At 51.9% G+C, this 19,242-nt stretch overlaps 7 protein-coding genes across 7 annotated transcripts; 4 read left to right on the forward strand and 3 right to left on the reverse strand.

Moving 5' to 3' along the window:
* Positions 1 to 11: 11 nt before the first annotated feature.
* B0H65DRAFT_413596 (uncharacterized protein) lies at positions 12 to 2,067 on the forward strand (the record flags this gene model as incomplete). The annotated part of the gene is made up of 5 exons (XM_062823852.1): positions 12 to 107; positions 164 to 265; positions 317 to 476; positions 528 to 930; positions 984 to 2,067. The coding sequence occupies 5 exons, from the start codon at positions 12 to 14 to the stop codon at positions 2,065 to 2,067; spliced, it is 1,845 nt and encodes a 614-aa protein (XP_062685633.1).
* Positions 2,068 to 3,730: 1,663 nt separating this feature from the next.
* B0H65DRAFT_437634 (B-cell receptor-associated 31-like protein) lies at positions 3,731 to 4,383 on the reverse strand (the record flags this gene model as incomplete). The annotated part of the gene is made up of 2 exons (XM_062825324.1): positions 3,731 to 4,109; positions 4,169 to 4,383. 2 exons carry the CDS (start codon positions 4,381 to 4,383, stop codon positions 3,731 to 3,733), a joined length of 594 nt encoding a protein of 197 aa, XP_062685634.1.
* Positions 4,384 to 6,839: 2,456 nt separating this feature from the next.
* B0H65DRAFT_543594 (uncharacterized protein) lies at positions 6,840 to 7,064 on the forward strand (the record flags this gene model as incomplete). Its single annotated transcript, XM_062829237.1, has 2 exons — positions 6,840 to 6,911; positions 6,969 to 7,064. The coding sequence occupies 2 exons, from the start codon at positions 6,840 to 6,842 to the stop codon at positions 7,062 to 7,064; spliced, it is 168 nt and encodes a 55-aa protein (XP_062685635.1).
* Positions 7,065 to 7,780: 716 nt separating this feature from the next.
* Positions 7,781 to 9,823, reverse strand: B0H65DRAFT_6290 (uncharacterized protein). Its single transcript, XM_062831181.1, has 2 exons — positions 9,427 to 9,823; positions 7,781 to 9,351 (listed from the first exon to the last, which is right to left on the reverse strand). The coding sequence occupies exons 1-2, from the start codon at positions 9,690 to 9,692 to the stop codon at positions 8,223 to 8,225; spliced, it is 1,395 nt and encodes a 464-aa protein (XP_062685636.1). The 5' UTR covers positions 9,693 to 9,823; the 3' UTR covers positions 7,781 to 8,222.
* Positions 9,824 to 10,473: 650 nt separating this feature from the next.
* On the reverse strand, positions 10,474 to 11,191 carry B0H65DRAFT_6277 (uncharacterized protein). The gene is made up of 2 exons (XM_062831178.1): positions 10,695 to 11,191; positions 10,474 to 10,631 (listed from the first exon to the last, which is right to left on the reverse strand). Exons 1-2 carry the CDS (start codon positions 11,007 to 11,009, stop codon positions 10,518 to 10,520), a joined length of 429 nt encoding a protein of 142 aa, XP_062685637.1. The 5' UTR covers positions 11,010 to 11,191; the 3' UTR covers positions 10,474 to 10,517.
* A 1,414-nt stretch (positions 11,192 to 12,605) lies between these two features.
* B0H65DRAFT_6411 (uncharacterized protein) lies at positions 12,606 to 13,433 on the forward strand. Its single transcript, XM_062831199.1, has 3 exons — positions 12,606 to 12,731; positions 12,809 to 13,114; positions 13,185 to 13,433. The coding sequence occupies exons 1-3, from the start codon at positions 12,720 to 12,722 to the stop codon at positions 13,272 to 13,274; spliced, it is 408 nt and encodes a 135-aa protein (XP_062685638.1). The 5' UTR covers positions 12,606 to 12,719; the 3' UTR covers positions 13,275 to 13,433.
* A 929-nt stretch (positions 13,434 to 14,362) lies between these two features.
* B0H65DRAFT_562150 (uncharacterized protein) lies at positions 14,363 to 18,918 on the forward strand (the record flags this gene model as incomplete). The annotated part of the gene is made up of 8 exons (XM_062830189.1): positions 14,363 to 14,453; positions 14,583 to 15,047; positions 15,131 to 16,061; positions 16,126 to 16,945; positions 17,075 to 17,383; positions 17,480 to 17,719; positions 17,774 to 18,627; positions 18,705 to 18,918. 8 exons carry the CDS (start codon positions 14,363 to 14,365, stop codon positions 18,778 to 18,780), a joined length of 3,786 nt encoding a protein of 1,261 aa, XP_062685639.1. The 3' UTR covers positions 18,781 to 18,918.
* Between the last annotated feature and the right edge of the window lie 324 nt (positions 18,919 to 19,242).

Here is a 19,242-nt window from a genome sequence, read left to right on the forward strand (position 1 = left end):
GAAACAAGCTTATGATGCTACGGACCAATTTACCGGACCATATACGGAAATCTATGGGTGATGAGGTTGTCTCTGTGATACATGCGCCACCAAGCTTTGAAAATTGGGTATGCTTCCCTCCCAAACATGAATAGAATGCGATGTTGACTCGAATTGGGGACAGAAATCAAGTGATAACTACTCAAGATCCAGCCTTTCGAACTCTGTCAGCGCCGCGAGTGCAGAGAGTAGCACCATCAGTCCCCCGGCCAGCGAAGCCTCGACGGTATGTACAATGCCCGCTTTGGTGATAACTGTATAGCTAAATGAGATCCAGGCACAATCCCCTCCGACCCACTCCCGCCCAATGGTTAACACGAACGTCAAGCCGGTAGCGTTCGGCCTGGATGCACCGACACCTCAAGCTCAGAGGTTGGAAGATGTCTTTGCAAACGAGACTTCCAGGTTAAGGTCTAGCACTACAAGTAGCTTAGAACGTGAGTATACACTTGTCATCTGCTCAGAAGCGCCCGGCTGATTATTTACAGTCATACCAGAAAGCCACGAAGGGGATTCACGATACGAAGATGCGGACGATTTTCTCACTGCCGAAACCACACCGAGCGAACAGACCGAGATTCAGGCTCTTTCAGCAGCTCTAGAAGAGTGCTGGACGCTTTGCAACACTCTTGCGAACCTCAGTTCTATACACCGCGAACGTGTATTCAATAGCTCTGGAACTCCGGATGCTCACGAGAAAGCGTGGAAGAGCTGTTGGAAACTCTGCAAAAGACTTTATCAGAGCAGAAATGATTATCCCGAGTCTCACAACATTGCCCGGACTAACCTAGATCTTTGCCGCGACTTTTGCCAGTCATTGTTCGATGTACGGCAAAAGAAAGACGAAGTAGCTGACTCGATATTGAGAGTGAGCTTTGAGTTAAACAACCAGTACGGAATCGTCGTCTTGTCATTCTCATCACATCAGCTAACTCGTTATGCAGTCTATATAGCGCTCAAGACACTCGAAGCCTCCCCGAGGCGTTTAGGGAGCGGACCTTGGACTTTTACATCACATTATGCCACCGACTTATGAAACAACGAAACGATTCGCCCGAAGAGACGGACTCGCTTCTACGAGCTTGCTGGGCGCTGGCGGAGATGTTGTTTAGCCTTCGACAAAACCGTCGTGATGGTAAAGCTCCAGATGAAGAGCTTTTGGGATCCGCAGTCCAGGCGTGCTGGGAGTTGTGCGATATCTTCAGGGAGGGCTGGACACAAATTCGACCTGATCGAGGAACACCCCGACCGAGTCACATTAACTTTTTCTCCCCTGGAAGCTATGGGTTACAGAGCCTCTCATCCAACCACCAGTCCGATTCCCGTTCCAACGCCGGCAGCCGTGCCTCAATACGCTCGAAACGTGAAAGCCTCCGGAGCCTCAGCGACCTAACGGATCGACCACGACAAAAGCCAATCATACCCGAGACACCAGTTACCGAGTTTGAAGACACACCAGTTTCGCCAGATGCCAGCCCCCAGATGCCTAACATCATGGTACTTGGGCCATCGAACGACCGCAGCGACTCGCGTGGAGGGCGCTGGTCGAGCAGCGCCTCAAACCTTTCGGGGTACAGTCAGAGCAGTCAGCACACGTCTAGCACCGCCACCACTGCTACTGCCACCATTGAGGATATGAACATCACCCGCATCAAGGTTTTGATAGTTAAAGCTGCCATGAACATTGGTTTCAGTCGGGAAACTGCGGCAGTAGACGGCAAAGGCGGTTCGGCTGCCTTGCAGACATTTGTCAAGAGCTTGCCTACGGGATCCTTCGGCTCGTTACCGATGCATGCCACGTTATTGCAGAACTACAAGAATCTGGTGCTAACCGATTCCGCATTCCGAGCCTCCGCTAGTCTTCCACCTCGAGGGAAGCGCATCAGTGCCATCGAAATTGCGAAAAGCGTCAACTGGATGATGATGCGGTCTGGACAGTACGGGTTTTTGAAAGATCTCTTCAGGCTTGTGTTCGGCTTCCAGGTTGAGGATGCTGAAAGCAGAAAGAATGCTTCTGTTGCGGTTTGAAGGCTTCTTAACTAGTCACTGGAACCAAACAAATTTGAGCACGACGCGGTAGATTCGGGACGGCACACGTTGACGTCCTCGCATATTCGCGTCAACACCGAGCACAGTTGGGTGATTTCGAGGCCTTTTCAGATGTCGGCCTCTTCAGCTATAAGTTGGCGGGGCACAGGACAATACCCAACCTACGATCTCGCCAACCAGCCTCGTCCCTTGGCCGTATTGGCATGGAGCTTCAAGGCATGGTCGAACGTGTTGAGTCACCAGCCAACTTCTCAAACAGGAAATGCCCTCGCTGTTCCCATTGACCGCCCACATGATGGGACAGAATAGATGTACTTACCGTCGCCTACTTGGAAGCGCAAGCAAACCCCCTCGTAGGCCTCCTTACCACACAATAAAATGGCCTTGGACATCAACTGTCTGAGCATGCAGGAAACTTCGGTTGGCCGCATGAATCAGCACTTCGTACTTTTTTCTCTATTCGGAGATCAATCCTTCAGTCTGGACATGTCGTTCACTGTTCACTACTTGCCTTGATTTTGGAAATCTGGGGTTAGGCGCTTGGCGGTTGGTTGTCTCTTTTTACAATTGTAGCCTTGGTTTTTTAATTGTATCGGAATGATTTCGGAACGCTATATATATACCCCCTTTATTTGTTGAGGAGCATGATGAGGTGGAACGAAAGGGCGGCGGGACGGCATCGGGGCGTGAATATAGTCAATGATATTTGCTTGTATTTTGGTGTTGGTGGGCCACTCATCATTCTTTGACTATCTATCTATCTGCCCAGTTGGGCGTCAAAAACTTGTTGGTTTAGATACCTATTCGTATTCCTTTGTGTCGCCCATGTTGGTGGTGACTTCTCAAGAACATCACATTGGAGATCGGACAAAGGGTGGTAGGTGTTTACGGATATTCAGAATCAACGGAAGGAAGGGTAGGTAAGCAAAGTGTAAGGTTAGTTTTACTTCATATTCGTTATACAGCGACTATCATACATAGGTATCGTCGTAGTTAAAGCTGGTAGGTACGTAGGTAGTCAGGCGATCGATAAAGGTACACCGCTACGTACGTAAAGGCCATGTCAACATGGGTGAATACTGAACAGATACACACTGCTGGACTTGGATAGAATAATACCAATATTCTTCTAGCTCTGTGTGTGAAGTATCTATCTATCCCTTTTAACACCCTCCATCTGTTGATGATGAGGGGGGAACGAAGGCAAAGTGCATAGAAGAAGGGCGGAAGAGTTGGGGTTGTCAAGAGATCCTTGGACTAACACAATATCAAGTTAAACGTTCTGTTCATTCTCATTTTTCTACCAACTCGACACCTGGGGTATGAAAGAAGCAGTTTCCCAAATACATTCTCACGGTATCCTTGAAAAGCTATGAAACTCCTTTTAGACTGACAACCTGCTCGATCGCAAACAACCGAGCGTCCCTGTTGATTCTCCACCACGGTATGATCATGCACCCAACTCCCGTAAAGGCGACGGTAATCGCCGTTGTCCCTCTACCTCCCTTCCCTCTTCCATGATCCATCTTTCGAGGTCCACACTGCGTCGGGCATCAAAGTCTCGACGTCGTGCTTATGATGTTCTGTGTTATTACGAAAGAACAAAAGTTCCTTTCCGTTGCGAGGAAAACGTGGTCTCCGTTTACTTCATCTTCTTAGGGACATCATCCTGCTGGGTGCGGCCGTATTTCTCGGCAAGCTCATCGTACTCGCGGTGAAGAGAGGCCGCCTGCTTCTTGAGAGTCTCGATGTCCTGGTCGCGGAGCTGGATCTCGCGCTTGAGACGGGAGATCTCACCGGGGTCGCCGGCCATGGCGAGCTTCTCGGACTGCTTGGTGTTCTTGTCGGTACCCTCGAACTTCTTGAGCTTCTCCTCGAGACGGAGGACTTCAAGGATCATGATGTAGGTGCGGTTGAGGATCAAGGAGAGGAAGAGAGTGAAGCCGCAAAGGTACATGTTGCGCTGGGAGTAGAACTTGCGAGCCTGGACTTCGAGACGCTCGTGGCCCATGATGGCGGCACTGTTGGATGTTGTTAGTTTTCTGGTTGTATTCAAGGGAAGGAGAACAGGTGTACGTACGCGTTACCCTTGGAGGCATCGGTAGCAGCGGCAAGTTCAACTTGCACACGGTAGACTCTGTTCACGCTGTCGATGAACAGGATGAGGATGAATATGAAGGTAATCTTTAGACCGTATTGTAGCTTTGCTATGAGTGGATTTTCGGAGATGAATGTGAACAGCCTCCTGCGAATGGCGAAGGGCAGAGGAACGATGAGGAGCATGAAAATGCTCATCTCTGCTACTAGGAGCATGAAGACCTACAAAGCAATCGCGTTAGCCAGTTCTGTCCATGAGCATCGCCGTATCGTCCTCTCTATCTAGCGACGTGATGCGGCTGCCACGGCGAAGGACACAGTAAACACATACCAAACTGTAGTAAAGCGTCATCTTGACGGTTGCGGGGGGACTCGCGAGTCCTTGTGTTCAGATCAGTGTTTAGGTGTAGTAAATGGGTTTGGGATTGCGACCGAATGCGCGACTGTTGTCTTGTGAATTGGTGTTGGTGTTAGTTTGGCGATGATGCCGGAGCTTGGAGGAAGAATGATGGTTCAAAGCAAGAAGAAATAAGGACAGAAAACACGGCGACAGGTCACAGCAAAGAAATGAGGTCTCCTGCCAATCTGGAGCTTGGCTTGGGCAGTCGGGTGCACTTGCAAACTTCAGGTTGCTGTGGGCAGTGCAGTGCGTTGAGTGGGTAGGTCGGCGGGACAGGTGTGACGTGTTTGGTCCGACTGGCAGGGCCTGACAGGTGGGCTGTTGCTGGTTTTCGAGGACGGGAGCTTCGTCAGGGAAGGGCCGGAATGCCAGGGTCTGTAAATCATCAACGTCATTGCTTGTGGCTTGAACGCTCATCCCAGTCGTATCTTCAGCCTCTTGTTGATCGGGGTTCGAGCTTGGCTGTGGCTGGAGCGAGATGAGTTCAGCTCAGCTCAGCGGATCAGTTCAAGTTGACAGCTTCTGACATGTGCTTCCGCTGCACAGGCCAAGTGCCAACTGCCAAGCAGACTTGAGTTTTAGGGGCTCGGGAGCACCCGAAAAGGCGCAGTTTGAACCCTAACCCTTACCACGATGTGAGACTCGGGGCTTCGGCCGCTGTTGACACTTGACGTGATTTCATTTTTCTCGTCGCTTGCAAAGTTGAAAGCTGGGAGTTGGCCAGCTGGGTTCTTTCGTTTACCCCTGGCATGATCGGTCAAAGGGGTTTTGATCGAGTGTTTGCTCCTCTGTTGTGATCTGAAGAAGAGCCAGGACGCATGTTCACGAAAAGATCCTATCTCAAATGCAAAAAGCAAGGATGAGGAGGGACAAAATACTCTGGGATAAAGTGTGTGCAGAGGGAGCGCCCTGGAAGCCACTCCGATTCTCCAAATCCATTTTAAACCCCCGCTCGCGGCTCAAGCCAGCGTGTTTCATGTCAAGACCTCTGCACATCGTCACCTCCAAATAATATCTAGGCCGTCGTCTTCTCCGTATCTTCCATCCCGTCATCTACGGACTGGGGTTCGATCTTTTGACGATCCCGTTCGACCTTCCTCTGAGGTTAGGGACCTGCCAGAATAACGACGGCGAGCCCGATCATGAAAAGATATGGAGACTTGCGAGTCATTTGAGATCCATTGATGCTGCTAGAATGCGGTTGCATGAAAACGGTATTTTCTTTATTTTCTCTCCCCTCCATCGCTCCCTGCGCCGATCTCCTCTGTTCATATTGATACAGATTGCTGAGCAGCACATCCCGCGCCGCATCTCCGTCTCTGCCGTATGAGGCACCAGTACGTGGAATGCGGTGTACACATGTACGTATCGGTATCAGGAATACGACCCCCGAGAACGAAGAGTGTCGAGACCATGGGGGGGCATTCGACGAGCACAACCGATAGGCTACAGCCAACGCCGCCGGCTCGCCAATCATCCATACGAATTCTTCACGAGAGAGTCCTATCTGCGCCTCAAAAAGCAGGTCGGAGCCAGTTGTCCACATTCGGCTGTAATCCGCAGTGCGGCCCGCTGAGGGAGAACCAACATGCATCCTCCATCCAGGGGCATGCAGCACCCTCAACCCCAAAATGCCCATCACACCTTCTTATCTCTTCAGGTGAAGAAAATTCACGACTCCATTCCCGAAAAAGGTACATACCTTGATGAAGCGTGGATAGTTGCCTGAATGCAAGCAGGGAGCAGCAAGTGCTGAGGTATCCGCTGTAGATGCTGGGCTCCTGGGCGATCTTCATCAATTGGGTTACCATAGTATGTGGAATGGTCCACCGTGGAAGTCCACATCTTAACCAGCCCTCATTTTTCTTCCATGTTCTCCCCCGAGGCCGATCCTAGCACCCACGGGGCCACGGGGGGCTTGGTACTTGTATATATCTCGCCGACCACCTCGCCGGTATGCATGATCCCTTCCAAAAAAAGTTTAAAGTCTTTTAGAAGTCTTGCCGGAAACCCGTTCTCATTTTTCTCTCGTTTAAAGCCATTTTCCCTCACGCCAGAAAGCGAGCTGTCTTTCGTTCCCGCTCGTCATCCACATCCAACAACAGCAACTGTCAGCAAAAGTTCGCCCACGATAATACGAGGCAACCCTGCTATTTTCGGCGAACCGACCAGCTTATATATACACCGTACCTCGAATCGACCATACCTGTCTCGTGAGGCATCCTTCAGTCACTCGCTCTCCTCAGTCTCAAAAATGAAGTTCCAACTCCTCGCCGTCTTCTCTCTCATCGCCATTGCTTCAGCAAGACCCATTGTTTGCCCAGATGTACGTTCTCCTTCCTCTCGAACATAAACTACACATATGCTGACGCTATTAATGTAGGCCAAGCGCGATGCTATCCTCAAAGGTGACCTACCAAAGGAGGCATGCTGTAGCTACGGCCGGTGCTTGGGAGATGTGGTGATTGCCTCGTCATGAAAGGGCTGTTTCAAGAACAATCTGTAACCGAAAACATGGCTGTTCGAAACATCATCACAACCGTCTTCATTCCCCAACGGAACGGAACGTCTTGAAGCATTCCAATATCCGCCCTCGCTTGCACCATCCACCACCGTCCAGGGCGTTCACCATTTTCGGCCATTCCTTTTCTGGCACACATGGCCCCATCTGCGCTCGTATCTGGGCTCAGCGACTCCACCGGGACACGGGACGACACCGGGATGGACGGCATAATCCGACGAACATGGCCCATGGAGATGGTTCTCACCGACTGATCGACCGACCGACGACCTATCACCTTTTATCTAATCGACATCGGCCCGGTTCTTTGATACCCCCGGAGCCAAAGCACATACTCACACACTCCGCATACCATCATCTACACTACACACACATTCTTCACATGGATTTGGTTGTCGTTCAGCCAAAAATTATTCGACGCACATACGATATCTTTCTACGATTACTAAGTCACCGACGACTACTCGATGAGACGCTGTATGGATGGCATTGAAAGCGATCCGATTCAGACATCCTTATGCCAACGGGGAATTTCGACATTTTATCCATTATTCAACATCATAGAGAGAAGGGAGGGGAGGGGGGATGAGAGCAAAATGATTTGACATGAGAGGGCGTGTTGTCCTGCCGATTTTTCGCAGCACGGCTCGGGACATCAGATGTCTGGCGTGTGACTGCCACGAAGCATTAGAGGGAGTTTTTGGAGACTACCTATGAATTAATGTTTTATACCTTTTCCTTCGCCACAAAATTCTCGCATTCTTCACGACTGGAGCCGGCCACACCCAGGGGCATGTGTATGAAGTCACATCAGCTTGGATATGGGTTACGTAGATACTAACCACACTTTGACTGTACATAGCTTACACCGAGAGAATTCATGGTATTCTCTTGCTGAGAAAGGCAAGTCATGCTTGTAAGTAAGCCTGAATTTTACTGCGAACATCATCATCACATCTTGCTTGCCGTCCACTCTTATATCCGGTTTAGGCTATTCTTTTCACAAAGAGATGTCGGCAACAGACACCAAACAGTCCCGAGCTTGTTCGGTGATAGTATCACCAACTCCTCGTGTCACTCTCAGTTCCACACCAGCCAGGCCTTTCACCACAACCATCAATCATCCATGGACGGCGGAAACTCCGGGACAGTGATCATATCAACCGCCCGTCCATCCCGCTTCCAGACCTTCCCATCCTTCATCACAAACCCCACCTTCCTCAGCGCCTTCCCATCCTCTCTCGGATCCGCGTCCAACGCGATGATATCCGCCCTACACCCCTTCTCCCACCAGCCAAACCGATACCCCGTCAACTCCCCGCCGCACGCCTCCCACCCGCCCACCGTCGCCATCTCCAACACCTCCTCTAGGGGAATCCCCGCCTTGACAAACAACTCTATTTCGCGTGCATTCAGCCCATGATCAATCACCCCCGTATCGCCCCCCGTCACCACCCTCACCCCCGCGTCTACTGCTTTTTTCACAGCCGCAAGGCACGCCTCCATAAACTGCGGCGCGGCACTCTCCACCGTCGCCAGCGTCGGCACCCAGATCGTTCCCTGCCTCTTCATCTCCTTCAGGACTTCATCCAACAACCCGTTGGTATCTTCAAACATGTGTTCCACAGTCGTCACGCCCGCCCGCGCCGCCATCAGCGCGGCCTTGGTCTCGCCCGCGTGCGCGGCCACAGGGAGTTGAGCTAGTTTCGCTTCGCGCACGATGGCGTCCATCTCGTCCTGCCCAAAAAGCGGCACAGCAGGGTTGCGCTTGCGCGGGTCGTCGGGCGGGAAGAGGATGGGTTGGTTGGAGGTATTCGAGACCCCGGGACCGGGGAAACGCATTACTTTGCGGCGGTAGTCGGCGTAGAATTTGATGATATCCGCGCCGTCGCCTACTCTGCGCCGGACACCGGCGCGCACCCCGTCGACACCATCGCACGGGTCGGAGGCCCGCGGGACGAGGAGCCCACCACTGCCACTGCCGGAGAGGGACTTGTTCTCGCGCCGGATCTCGTAGGAGCCGTTGGAGGCCAAAGCGTCGGTTGCCACGAAAAGGCGGGGACCCGGGATTAGACCCCGGTTGATGCAATCACGTAGTTGCGCGTCGGCGGGGCCGAGGGCTTCGGTGCCGAGGTCCCGGTAGGTGGTGAATCCTGCGAGCAAGGCGGCGCGGACGTGCGAGGTGGCGCGGAGGATGCGTTCGACGGGGGAGGCGTCGCGCATTTGTTCTATGGAGGGGCGGTCGCTGGTTCCTTACTTAGTGATCTGAATTGAACGTACCTACCTAGGTAAGGTCGGGGAAAGGAAGCGGGGAGCTTACACATACGAATGCAAAAAAACATGCGTATGACTATCCACCACACCGGGCAGGACGCACTTGCCGCCGCCTCTTAGGTCGATGTCCCCGGCTTGGATCTGAAGCCGAAGGTCATCGTCGTCGTCACGTTCGTAAACATTGGCTATGGAGCCCGTGTCCCGGTCGATTTCTATCGAGATGTTCTTCCGGAAGGCCTTTTGCTTGGGGTCGAAGAGGAGGGAGGAGTGCACCGTGAAGGTTTTGGGTGGTGGCATTACGCGAAGGGTCATCCCGAAGGTAAGGAAAAGTGGTCGGTCGTTTCAAGCAAGTGGTGTGGTGTATACAATGAATGGGCTGTACTTCTTGATCGGAAATATCTGGAAATATGACTGAAGAATTCAGGGACGTAAACATACGAAAAGGGGCACATGCCTTTGTTTATGTACCCAAGAGCTAGCCCCTGTAGCTCCTACATAGTAGGTCGATACTAGCACGCGATAATGTGCTCCTCATGTTGATGTTACCTTGACGGCTAGGACGGGTACCTTGATGGTTACCCTCTGTCGGTAGGCAAGCCTGCCGCCCCTCCCCGGGAATACGTACGAACATGGTCGGTCTTGCCCAGGGGCATGGACACGCAAGCGAGTGCGCTGTTGGGCTTACTCTGCGAACCAACGGTTGCTTGCTTGAAGGCGATAGTCCGTCCTGATTCTGTGTGAATCCATATTGTAGATCCAGCTAAATGCTGACATTAGCCGATTTATGACCGCCAACAACACTTTGCGTGACGCGGAAAAGTTGGGAACACGACGAGAATATGCATAAACGCGAAGAGGTATACGCTCCATTGGCACGACCACGTAGTCCCTGCCGTTCAAACAATACGAAATCCTTTCCCATTACTGGTCCCATGGATCTGGAAGGCAACGCGGAGAGGCGACCTTTGTATCATGAAACGTGTTGTTGGTTTAACATAACACTGTTGTCGTTGTATTACCTGCCGGTAAGATACCTATCCCAATGCTGACGATGCCCTTAATAATTCCAATGCCCAGTTGTTCATGTCCCATCATTCCAAAGCAAACAATAATCATTTTTCTCCCCCTTTTCTTCCATTACTTTTGTCCCGGCAAGCTCGCGCCCTTCTTCTTTAGGATCTCCTCCTCTTCTGCTTGGATCTGTGCGTCGATCTTGGCACCTCGGGATGGCTCGTTGCCGTGGTCCTTTGCCTGTTCAAGGTTAAGGTGTTAGCCTGCCTGTTTCTCTTGGTTATTGGAGAGAGCTACACCTACGGGGAGTGTTGGGTCCTTCTTGTGCAACTGTGTCTCTCTGCTGTCCTGTTGCGAGTCGTCGGCGGCCTCTGCTGCGGCCAGACGGTTCTTGATTGACCTCTCGTCCTTAGAGTCGATGTTATTGTGGGCGTGGACCTGGCCCTCGTTGTAGCGGTCGGGGGTCTCGATCTCGGACTGCTTCGCATTGCGCTGGTCACCGGCCTCGTAGACCTGGGCGTTTCCGACGTTGGAGTTCATATTGCTGGATGTTCTGCTGCTGGGGTGTTGCTGAAACTGTACGTTTGGCGGGAATCTGAATCCTGGAGTATTGCACATGAACAAATGCTTGTGGTATGATGTTTGATGATGTTGTGAACGATGTTGTTCAAATTGAATGCGGAACAAAGACAAAAGAACAACCTGCGGCTACTTGCCTCTACTTATACCTAACCTCCAAACCTCCAAAAGACGACAAGAGGAAAGGACGCCTGCTGGTCATGGGGTCCACGGACTGTACGTCATGCCAGGGCCACTCAGCTTCCACAGCTCACCTCCCACTGAATGGGGCTGTCTGTCCATCATGTGAAGCTCAGTGGAGGGCAGTTGCCCGGATGTATGGATTTGGTGATGGATTACAGTTATGGTATGGTAATGATGCGACGCCCGCAGGGCAGGCTTGTTTTGGCTTTGGTCCTATCATTTACGTCATTGATCGACAGGGCGCTTGGTGATTGCGGGGAAGCCAAAGTGCGCTAAAGTGTTTGCGGTATTGCATCTTTTTGCCCGACAAAATCGGATAGAAAATCATGTAGCTGAATAAGATGAATCCAACAAGAACAACCACAAACTCCGCCGTGTGTATACAGTCACAACACAGCGGTTGTAGAGGGCGGAACAGATAAGAGTTGTTACCGTCAGCACCTTGATCAAAGTGCTGGGATATGCGGAGGGAGGGGCGCCAAGGCGCTCCATGTTTAGGTGGGTGGGGCCCTGCGGGAGATCCCACTTGTGGGGTGGGGGGTCGAAACTTGAAGGGCAGGTCCAAGCCATTGTCCAGAGAGTCCAGGAACCTCTCAACTGTCAAGGTCAAGAAGTCGAGATGAAGCAAAGGACACTGCGGAAAGAGTCCCGGAGTATGTACCCGTATCATACCGGCATCTTCCCTCTTCTACTGTGTAGAGGTCTGAGGTGTAGAGCAGTCCAGGTGAAACTCGAACTTGAGCATTGAAACAAACGGGAGCGCCAATCTGGTCATGACTTTGATACAGTTGGTAGGTAGGTAGAAGAAGAAATGCACTCATCCTGTCCGTAGGCTCTGGAAAGGAAGTTTACAGATCAAATCTGCTGTCCTGTGATTCGTGTAGATCTTGGACATTTGAGACGAAGAGGCACAGATACTCCGACAGCAAAGACCCAAGTACATTATGTTGTTGGCAAACGATGAATGCATGCTGTAAGCTGTCAAAGATGGGCGATTCCATTGATGAGGAGGAACGGGCTTGTTGGTTTAGAACAATGTTGGATACCTCTACCGGTAGCTCCCATAGGTATCAAGCGCCATGTGCTCCCTCCCACCGGCTGAGAGACATCACCCCAAGGGACTTGAATCTTAAAAGATGCACCTGGCATGAGTGCACAAAAGTATGGTTCCTTGTCATTTGTCTTGTGAGCCCGTGTATAACGCAAAGTTCTGCTTACAGCCCATCGCCCTCAAACAACAAAACATGGTCACTTCTGAAGGAAGCTCTCAAAGTGAGGATGGAATCAGGTACGGGCTGTGCGATGTGGGGTCGGAGTGGTTGCCGGGCGAGCCTGGCTGGGCCTAGTCTGAACTCCATATTTCATCCCGATTGGGCAATCCGAGTTGAGGCTTAACGCGTGGCCCAAGCTCCCAGCTCAGGTTTCCATTCGTGGACGTCACCCAAACACTTTCTTCCAGTCATCAACTACACACCAATCATCGAAGACCATCATCAACAGCCTCTCAGTCAAGTCAAAGATATCTTTCACTTCTATACCCGGAATTCCCCCAGTCTCATTACCAAAATGTTCAAGTTTGTAAGTGGCCATACATACAGCTGCGAAACAGCCATAGTACAGCGAGAATGTGCACTGACTCAACTCGGCACATGTAGCTCCAGCCCAAGGTGCTTGACGCCATCACGCTTTTCCACAAGGCGAGCAATCCTGCATCCATCAGGATTGCCACTCTCCTCAAGCAAGCCGCAGGCTCCGGTGCTACTGTTTCCGACAATGCGCCCGCCAAGAAGGCCGACTTTGAGCTCAACATCACCGAGGAGGCACCCACCACTGAACAGCTCAGAACCATCTTGGACTATGTGGGCAAGACGGGCATTCCATCCATCATCAGCAATGCCCAGAATGAGACAGAAGCCCTGAAGAAGTTCAAGGAGAACGCCGATAACCTCAAGAGGCCTATTGTCCGTCTCTCCCCTCCCGCCTTGAGTACATACCTAGGCAGCTTACTGACCAGATTACCTTTGACTGCAGGTGGTTGACTGGAACAACGGCAAGGTCTTCACTGGCGACAACGAGTCTGCCATCCTCAAGTTGTTGGAGGATCTCCCCAAGAAGAACTAATGCTGATGCGCATTGTCCCGTTTTTCTGTTCTCCTTTTTCCGATTCTGTTCTTGTCCAGAAGATACTCCTCTCCTCCCCGTCTGTTCTGTAAATATGTAATCGGCATTGTTGTTCGTGCTCCTCTCACCGAAGCACCTTTACTTTATAAACACCAAGTGGTTGAATGAAGCAAAAAGAAGTCTTTCCAATCAACTGGGCAAACCTGTCCGATACCAGTGGACGATTGCCTCTTTTCTTTCTTATGATATGGTGAGCGCCATTGGGGCTAAAAATGTCGTGAGCAAAGATCGAACGAAGAGGTATCAGCATTGATATCGATGCATCCACACATCGGACATCCGCACAATGCAATGTCCGGATCCATCGATAACAAGGAGAAGGAGAAGGTGGTGATTAAGCAGCAGGGCACTAGAGGGGCTTGCGGGAAAGGGTTTCGGCGAAAGTTTCATGCTATCGTCCTGCACAGGTTCGGTGCGTTCTCCCACGTCTTCGTGCATGGTAAATCCGGGCACGGTAATATCGGGCATGGTAAATTGGCTGGCAGCATGTCCGACGAATACGTTTGCCGGTAAAATATTCGGGCAGAAGCTCAGCCCTCCCCTCACTTTCCGGTCAACAACACTTCACCTCGAAAACAATCTTCCATTCACTCGTGCAGTGTCCGGGCAGTCCTCGAACATAAATCCCCAGCACTAACCATTCCCCCCCACCCTTTTTCTTCCTCCCAGAACAACCTTCCACAGCCCCGCGTTCTGTCTGATCACCATCAACACAGGACAGCGAGTCTTTCTACCGTCCCAGTAACTGACCGACAAAGATACTCGCTTCCAATCAACTCGTTGCAGCAGCCTTCTTCGCGAAGCGCATACCCAGCTCTTCACAAACCGTCACCCCGCCAACGCTGAGCTTGATCGAGCTCCTTCCAGCAACTTTCGCTCGTCGGCAAAGGTCTTTGCAAATCTGATTGACTTGAAAACAAGGTTATTTGCCAGCACGTCTACTTATTTGTCACAGCAGAATCTGGTCCAGGTCGCCGAAAAGCCAAGCTTGCGGTATATCACCATCCAGCTTACCCCTCTTCAACAAAATGGCTCGACACGCTACTCGTCAAGGTGTTCTTGTACTCACCTCCGACAAGATGCCAGCCCCGACCCCAATCACCGAGAAGCCAAAGATCGGTTTGTACACATACTTACCGTCCGGGTCGAAGTGCGCCTTTTCGTTACATGCAGGCAAGCCTGCTTTGAAACATACGTTGCCCGCTCGCGACACACCACGCAACTGGTCTTCTCAGAAGGTCCAGGAAGTTGCAGCAGAGATCCGCAGCCGTCAGCCCGATGCTGTCGAAGGCATGACTATCCCCTGTTACTGGGAGGACCTTCACCAGTACTTCCACCCGATCGATCTGTGGTACAAAGGCGCTTTTAACCTCAAGGAGGTGGTCTTCCGACTCCTCAAAGAGAATGAAATCTGCATGTGGGTCGAAAGCTGGCTCACCTGGCAGCAGAATCGCTACAGGCTGAGTTGCTGGGATACCACCAAGGATATCATGTCGGTGTTCGGTCCGTCTGAGTGGGCTAACATCTACGCCCACGGTGTTACTTTCCCGAAAGATTGCGTTGCCTTCTTCTGTGACCAGCTGGAGTATTGGTATCACTACTATCGCAACCCGGACATTGTGGCCGTGAACTCCCCAGGCATTGTGGCCAAAATCTCCCCGGACATTGTGGCCACTATCCCTCCAGAGGATACATTGCAGCTTGATTGTCAAGGTAAGTTCACATACCACTGCTGCCCTCTGGCCTTCCTCCGATAGCTTAGCGCGAGACAAAGCCATCCAACTAACTCCTTGCAGGCGCTCCCGTGACATCGTCTCCTCCTCTCGGCAATTCCTCTTTGACGGTGGCTCATCCGCCCTTCGCACGCGCTGCGTCAGCATCAATCCAAGCCACGGCCCCTGACTTTATCCCTTCGATCAGACGAAGTTCATCGGACCTTTGCGACAAATCTGCTGACAGCAAGGTTGAGACTCCAGCCAATAGCGAGCACGACCAAAAGGCGAACAAAGTACAACACAAGCCGTCAAAGTCAGGCCCAATCCCAGAGTCTGAAGTCAGCAAACTCCAAGTCGAGACGGGAATTGCAGGTCCATCTCGTCTTCCTAGCAGAGTCTCGCAGCAAATGCCAGCTCCATCCAAGTCCTCTGCTACTGTTACTGAGGTGCCCCATACCGGGAATGTTCTCCCAAGCAAAACTCAGCTTGGAAGCGCCAACCCGCACACTCAAACTCGTGACCAGAATGCTTCCAGCCGTATTACTTCCGGCCGTCTTCCTAATCAGCCCGCCTCGGTATCCCAAGCGCAAGGCCAACAGAAGAAGAAAGGAACCGACCAGAAGCCCAAGAACGGGTGGTCTCACTTGCGGAATGATCCCATACACGGTCCAATCAGGCAGCATCATAAACAACCTCAGGGCAGCAGCAACACCAGCACCCATCAAACTTCGAATCGGGACAACCACCATACATCACCCCAGGAACCAGCGGCCAACTCTATTCCTCAATGTCCTAACCTTGGGAAATCGGGTTATCAGGCCGTCTGGGAACCTTGCGAGTGCAATATTTGCAACAAGAAGAATCGTGGTGTTCGTGCTCGCCTTGGCCAAGGAACAATGTTCACGCCGACCAAACTGAAAGCCGTTGAGGATTATCTCCGTCAATTTGGGAGCATTGAAGGCTGCAGCGCATCATCGAAATATCATCACAGCAAGCTGATTGCATATGTTACGTGAGTATCTGCATACTTGAAATACACGGAAACGCTTAAAGACTTACGCTGACTTGTGATTTAGTTTCCGGAAGGAAGAAGATGCGGTGAAGGCCGTGAACGTTGGCAATGGTGCCCAAATTCAAGATGGCACCGGCTGTCTCCGTCTGCAGCTCGAGCACCCTTGGGTCACCAAACACTGGCGGTGTCAACCTCAGCAACGCGAGGCTGAAACTGGACCACAACCAACCAAGGAACCTGCACAGCTTCATGAGCGCACACCTTCTGTCACTTCTAGCCAGAAGGCTGGCTATCTTGGCAGTGGCGGTTCAGCCCGTTTGCGCAATGCCAGAACTTCTTCGAGGCATTCATCTATCCCGGAGACTGATCCCTTTGTCGGAGGAAATCCGAGGAGTTTTGGGAAAATGCTGCAAACCACAGGGTCGCATATCCAACCTCAACATACTGCAGTGCCTCTTCACTCATTACATCATCCCCATCATCCGCATCATCCGCATCATCCCCCTCATCCCGCTCATCTCCAGCATCCCCATTGTCATGCTCCTTCGCCCTACAGGATGCCTGCTCCATGCAATCCTGCTCAACCCGTTCCTTTCCATCCTGCTCATATGCCTTACACCAGTCCTAGCCACTTTGTCCTTACATATCCCCTACCGCCTCCCTTTGGCAGCGGTCCACCGACAGTGCCACCGGTAGCGTCACCGGCACACCTTCCAGGGTCGCCTAGGACTCATCCGTGGCCACAAGGTTTGGGAGTCCCGACTGTTCATCATCAGCCTAGAATGCCAATGGTATATACCCCTTGGCCCGAACAACCCCCGCATGGACCTTATCCTGGTGGCCCCCATCAACATGGGCATATGCCCATTCATCTTGGACAGCCGGTAGGACAGCCGGTAGGACCGTCGGCAGGACCGTTGGCAGGACCGTTGGCAGGACCATCGGTAGGGGCACCGGCAGGACCATCGGTAGGGGCACCGGCAGGAGCACCGGCAGGACCACGGGCGGAGCAGATGGCCAATCAGTCATCAAATCAGATCGGACATTCACACGTTGAGCATCACCGAAGAGAAGGTTCACATGCGCAGACTAAGAAACCTGCCGAAGTGTGCTTACTGCAAGAGGAGGAGTTACCATCCTCAAGAACCTCCAATTCCTCTAGCTCCCACGGAATTCCGGTGAGACTACCTTCATCTCGTAGTACATTGGAGGAAATCCGGCTCGAGCAAGAGAGAGCTTCCGCTCCGCAGCAGGGCTCGGGCGGCGAAGGCCAACAGGCTGAAATCTATCAGGAAGGCAGAGGACATCATGAAACCCACATCGTCGGCGATTAGGAGACGTCGATGAAGTTAGGATCAGATGAGCAACTTCAACCTTCCAACAATCGGAACTCGGGACAACCCGAAAACTTGGACGAGATAACTGGAACAGTAATACGGCACAAACCGACCGGTAGGCAAGCTTTGCCGTCTCAGTGGCTCGCCCAAGCACCAGTTATCCAAGATGAGGCGTCTGAGAGAAACTCGGGCCCGACAGATGTTGTTTCACCCGTGGCAGAGCCTCAGGAAGCAGACAAGGAACAGAAGTTGCCCGAAAACGGAAAGGGCAAGAAGAAGCCTACCAAAAAGAAGAAAAAGGAGAATAGTGCCGCACAGGGGGCATGCTCTCAGACCACTTCGGGGGACTTGGGGAATTCGGTGGACACAAGTCAGGCTGCAAAGGAGGAGTCACAACCGGCGCCAGTTGTCGTTGCTGACAGCAAGCCCACGCAGGCCTCGCAAGATGAGTCTAAGAAGGTGACTAAGAAGAAGAAGAAGCCTGTGAAGAGAGGACCAAGTGCCACTGAGCAAGCTCCCGAAATCTTCATTGCTCCTGTCGAGAGCGCGCGGGCTGAGAGCGCCCCCGTCTCGAGTGCCCCTGCCAAGAGCGCTCCCGTTGAGAGTGCTGATACCCCCGAGACCACAGCAGTCATCGATAAGAACGAGTCTGTTCCTGCTGCTATCGCGGCAAAGCCGTATCGTGCTGATGCCGGTGGCTCTCTTCACGTCTTCCGGCAGCGTTACAAGCCAGCCATCAGGGATATTTTCAAACCGCACCAAGACGTAGAAGACATATCCGAAGTATCAACTGCAGACAACACTGAGCAAGGCACAAGTTCAACTAGCATCGCCCATGAAACTTCGCCAGAGCGCAAACAAGAGCCAACAAAGGTACAAACGAGGAAGAAAATCCACGGTAGCTTCGGCAATCTCGACGTGGGCTTCAACCCCTGGCCACGTGCCCCTTCAGGAGAGGTTTGGAGTCCTTCCAAACGACCTACCGCGGCCCCTCCCCTCAACAAGCGCTCAACGACGCCGCAGCCGCCTCAGGTCATAATAGAGCCAGCGGTTGATACGGTGACAGAGCATGGCTTGCCGACTCCGACCAAAGTGGCTTTTAAGGACACCGTCACGGAAATGGGTCTCGGAGAGGAGATTTATGCCCATCGTAGAGGTACTGGCTCGAAAAAGCCGTCGGGTTCGTCGTTTGTGTCGATGGCTGAGAGTCAGTATACTAGTGTTAGCAGGTTAGTACTTTGCCTTTTGTTTTCGCTGACTTGCTTGTGACTGTGGAACAATGCTAACGTTATTGATGCACATATAGCTACCACAGTGCCCGGTCTACCTTGTCGTCGGGAGAGAATACTCCTCCTGAGAGCACGCCTCCTGCCTCGCCTTAAGCCTTTTCGTACTACCGCTTGGGTCTGATAAATAATGGAGGAACAAGAGTCGCAGTCACAGCCAGCGGTCTTTCGGAGTGTCGTCTCGTTCCACTGGATGTTTCGATCCTCATTTCTTACTCTCGGGTCTCTTCATTTTCTTTTTCTTTCCTTCTTTACGTATGTATCACATATTTGCTTCTCCCTTATTTGAGCTTGGGCAACGTCAAGGTATGGACAGGTGGTGTTCCTGAATGCAGACAAGTTGGTCAACCGTCAATAGACAACCATGTAGTCTTGCGTTTCAGTACATAGTCGACACATCTGTTCATCACCCGCTTTCTAGCGGCAATTATTCTCTTCTCTATCATAGCATACATAGCCAATGTCCTCTGGTCTACTCTACGGTACAGGACAACCTTAATAATTAGTCCAGTTATAATTCTCCCTTTTGTCGCCATCTATATGATGTGATTTCACACA

Source organism: Neurospora tetraspora (assembly GCF_033439725.1).
Source record: "Neurospora tetraspora strain CBS 560.94 chromosome Unknown B0H65scaffold_1, whole genome shotgun sequence".
Lineage (NCBI taxonomy): Eukaryota > Fungi > Ascomycota > Sordariomycetes > Sordariales > Sordariaceae > Neurospora > Neurospora tetraspora.

Bases quoted from the DNA above. Each gene is read 5' to 3' on its own strand.
- B0H65DRAFT_6411 (XM_062831199.1), top strand. The intron at 13,115-13,184 runs GTCCGTCTCTCC...CTTTGACTGCAG, and splicing joins ATAACCTCAAGAGGCCTATT to GTGGTTGACTGGAACAACGG.
- B0H65DRAFT_6290 (XM_062831181.1), bottom strand. From the start codon at position 9,692: ATGACCCTTCGCGTAATGCCACCACCCAAAACCTTCACGGTGCACTCC. The intron at 9,352-9,426 runs GTAAGCTCCCCG...GTAAGGAACCAG, and splicing joins GTTTTTTTGCATTCGTATGT to CGACCGCCCCTCCATAGAAC.
- B0H65DRAFT_6277 (XM_062831178.1), bottom strand. From the start codon at position 11,009: ATGTGCAATACTCCAGGATTCAGATTCCCGCCAAACGTACAGTTTCAG. The intron at 10,632-10,694 runs GTAGGTGTAGCT...AACCTTGAACAG, and splicing joins AGAAGGACCCAACACTCCCC to GCAAAGGACCACGGCAACGA.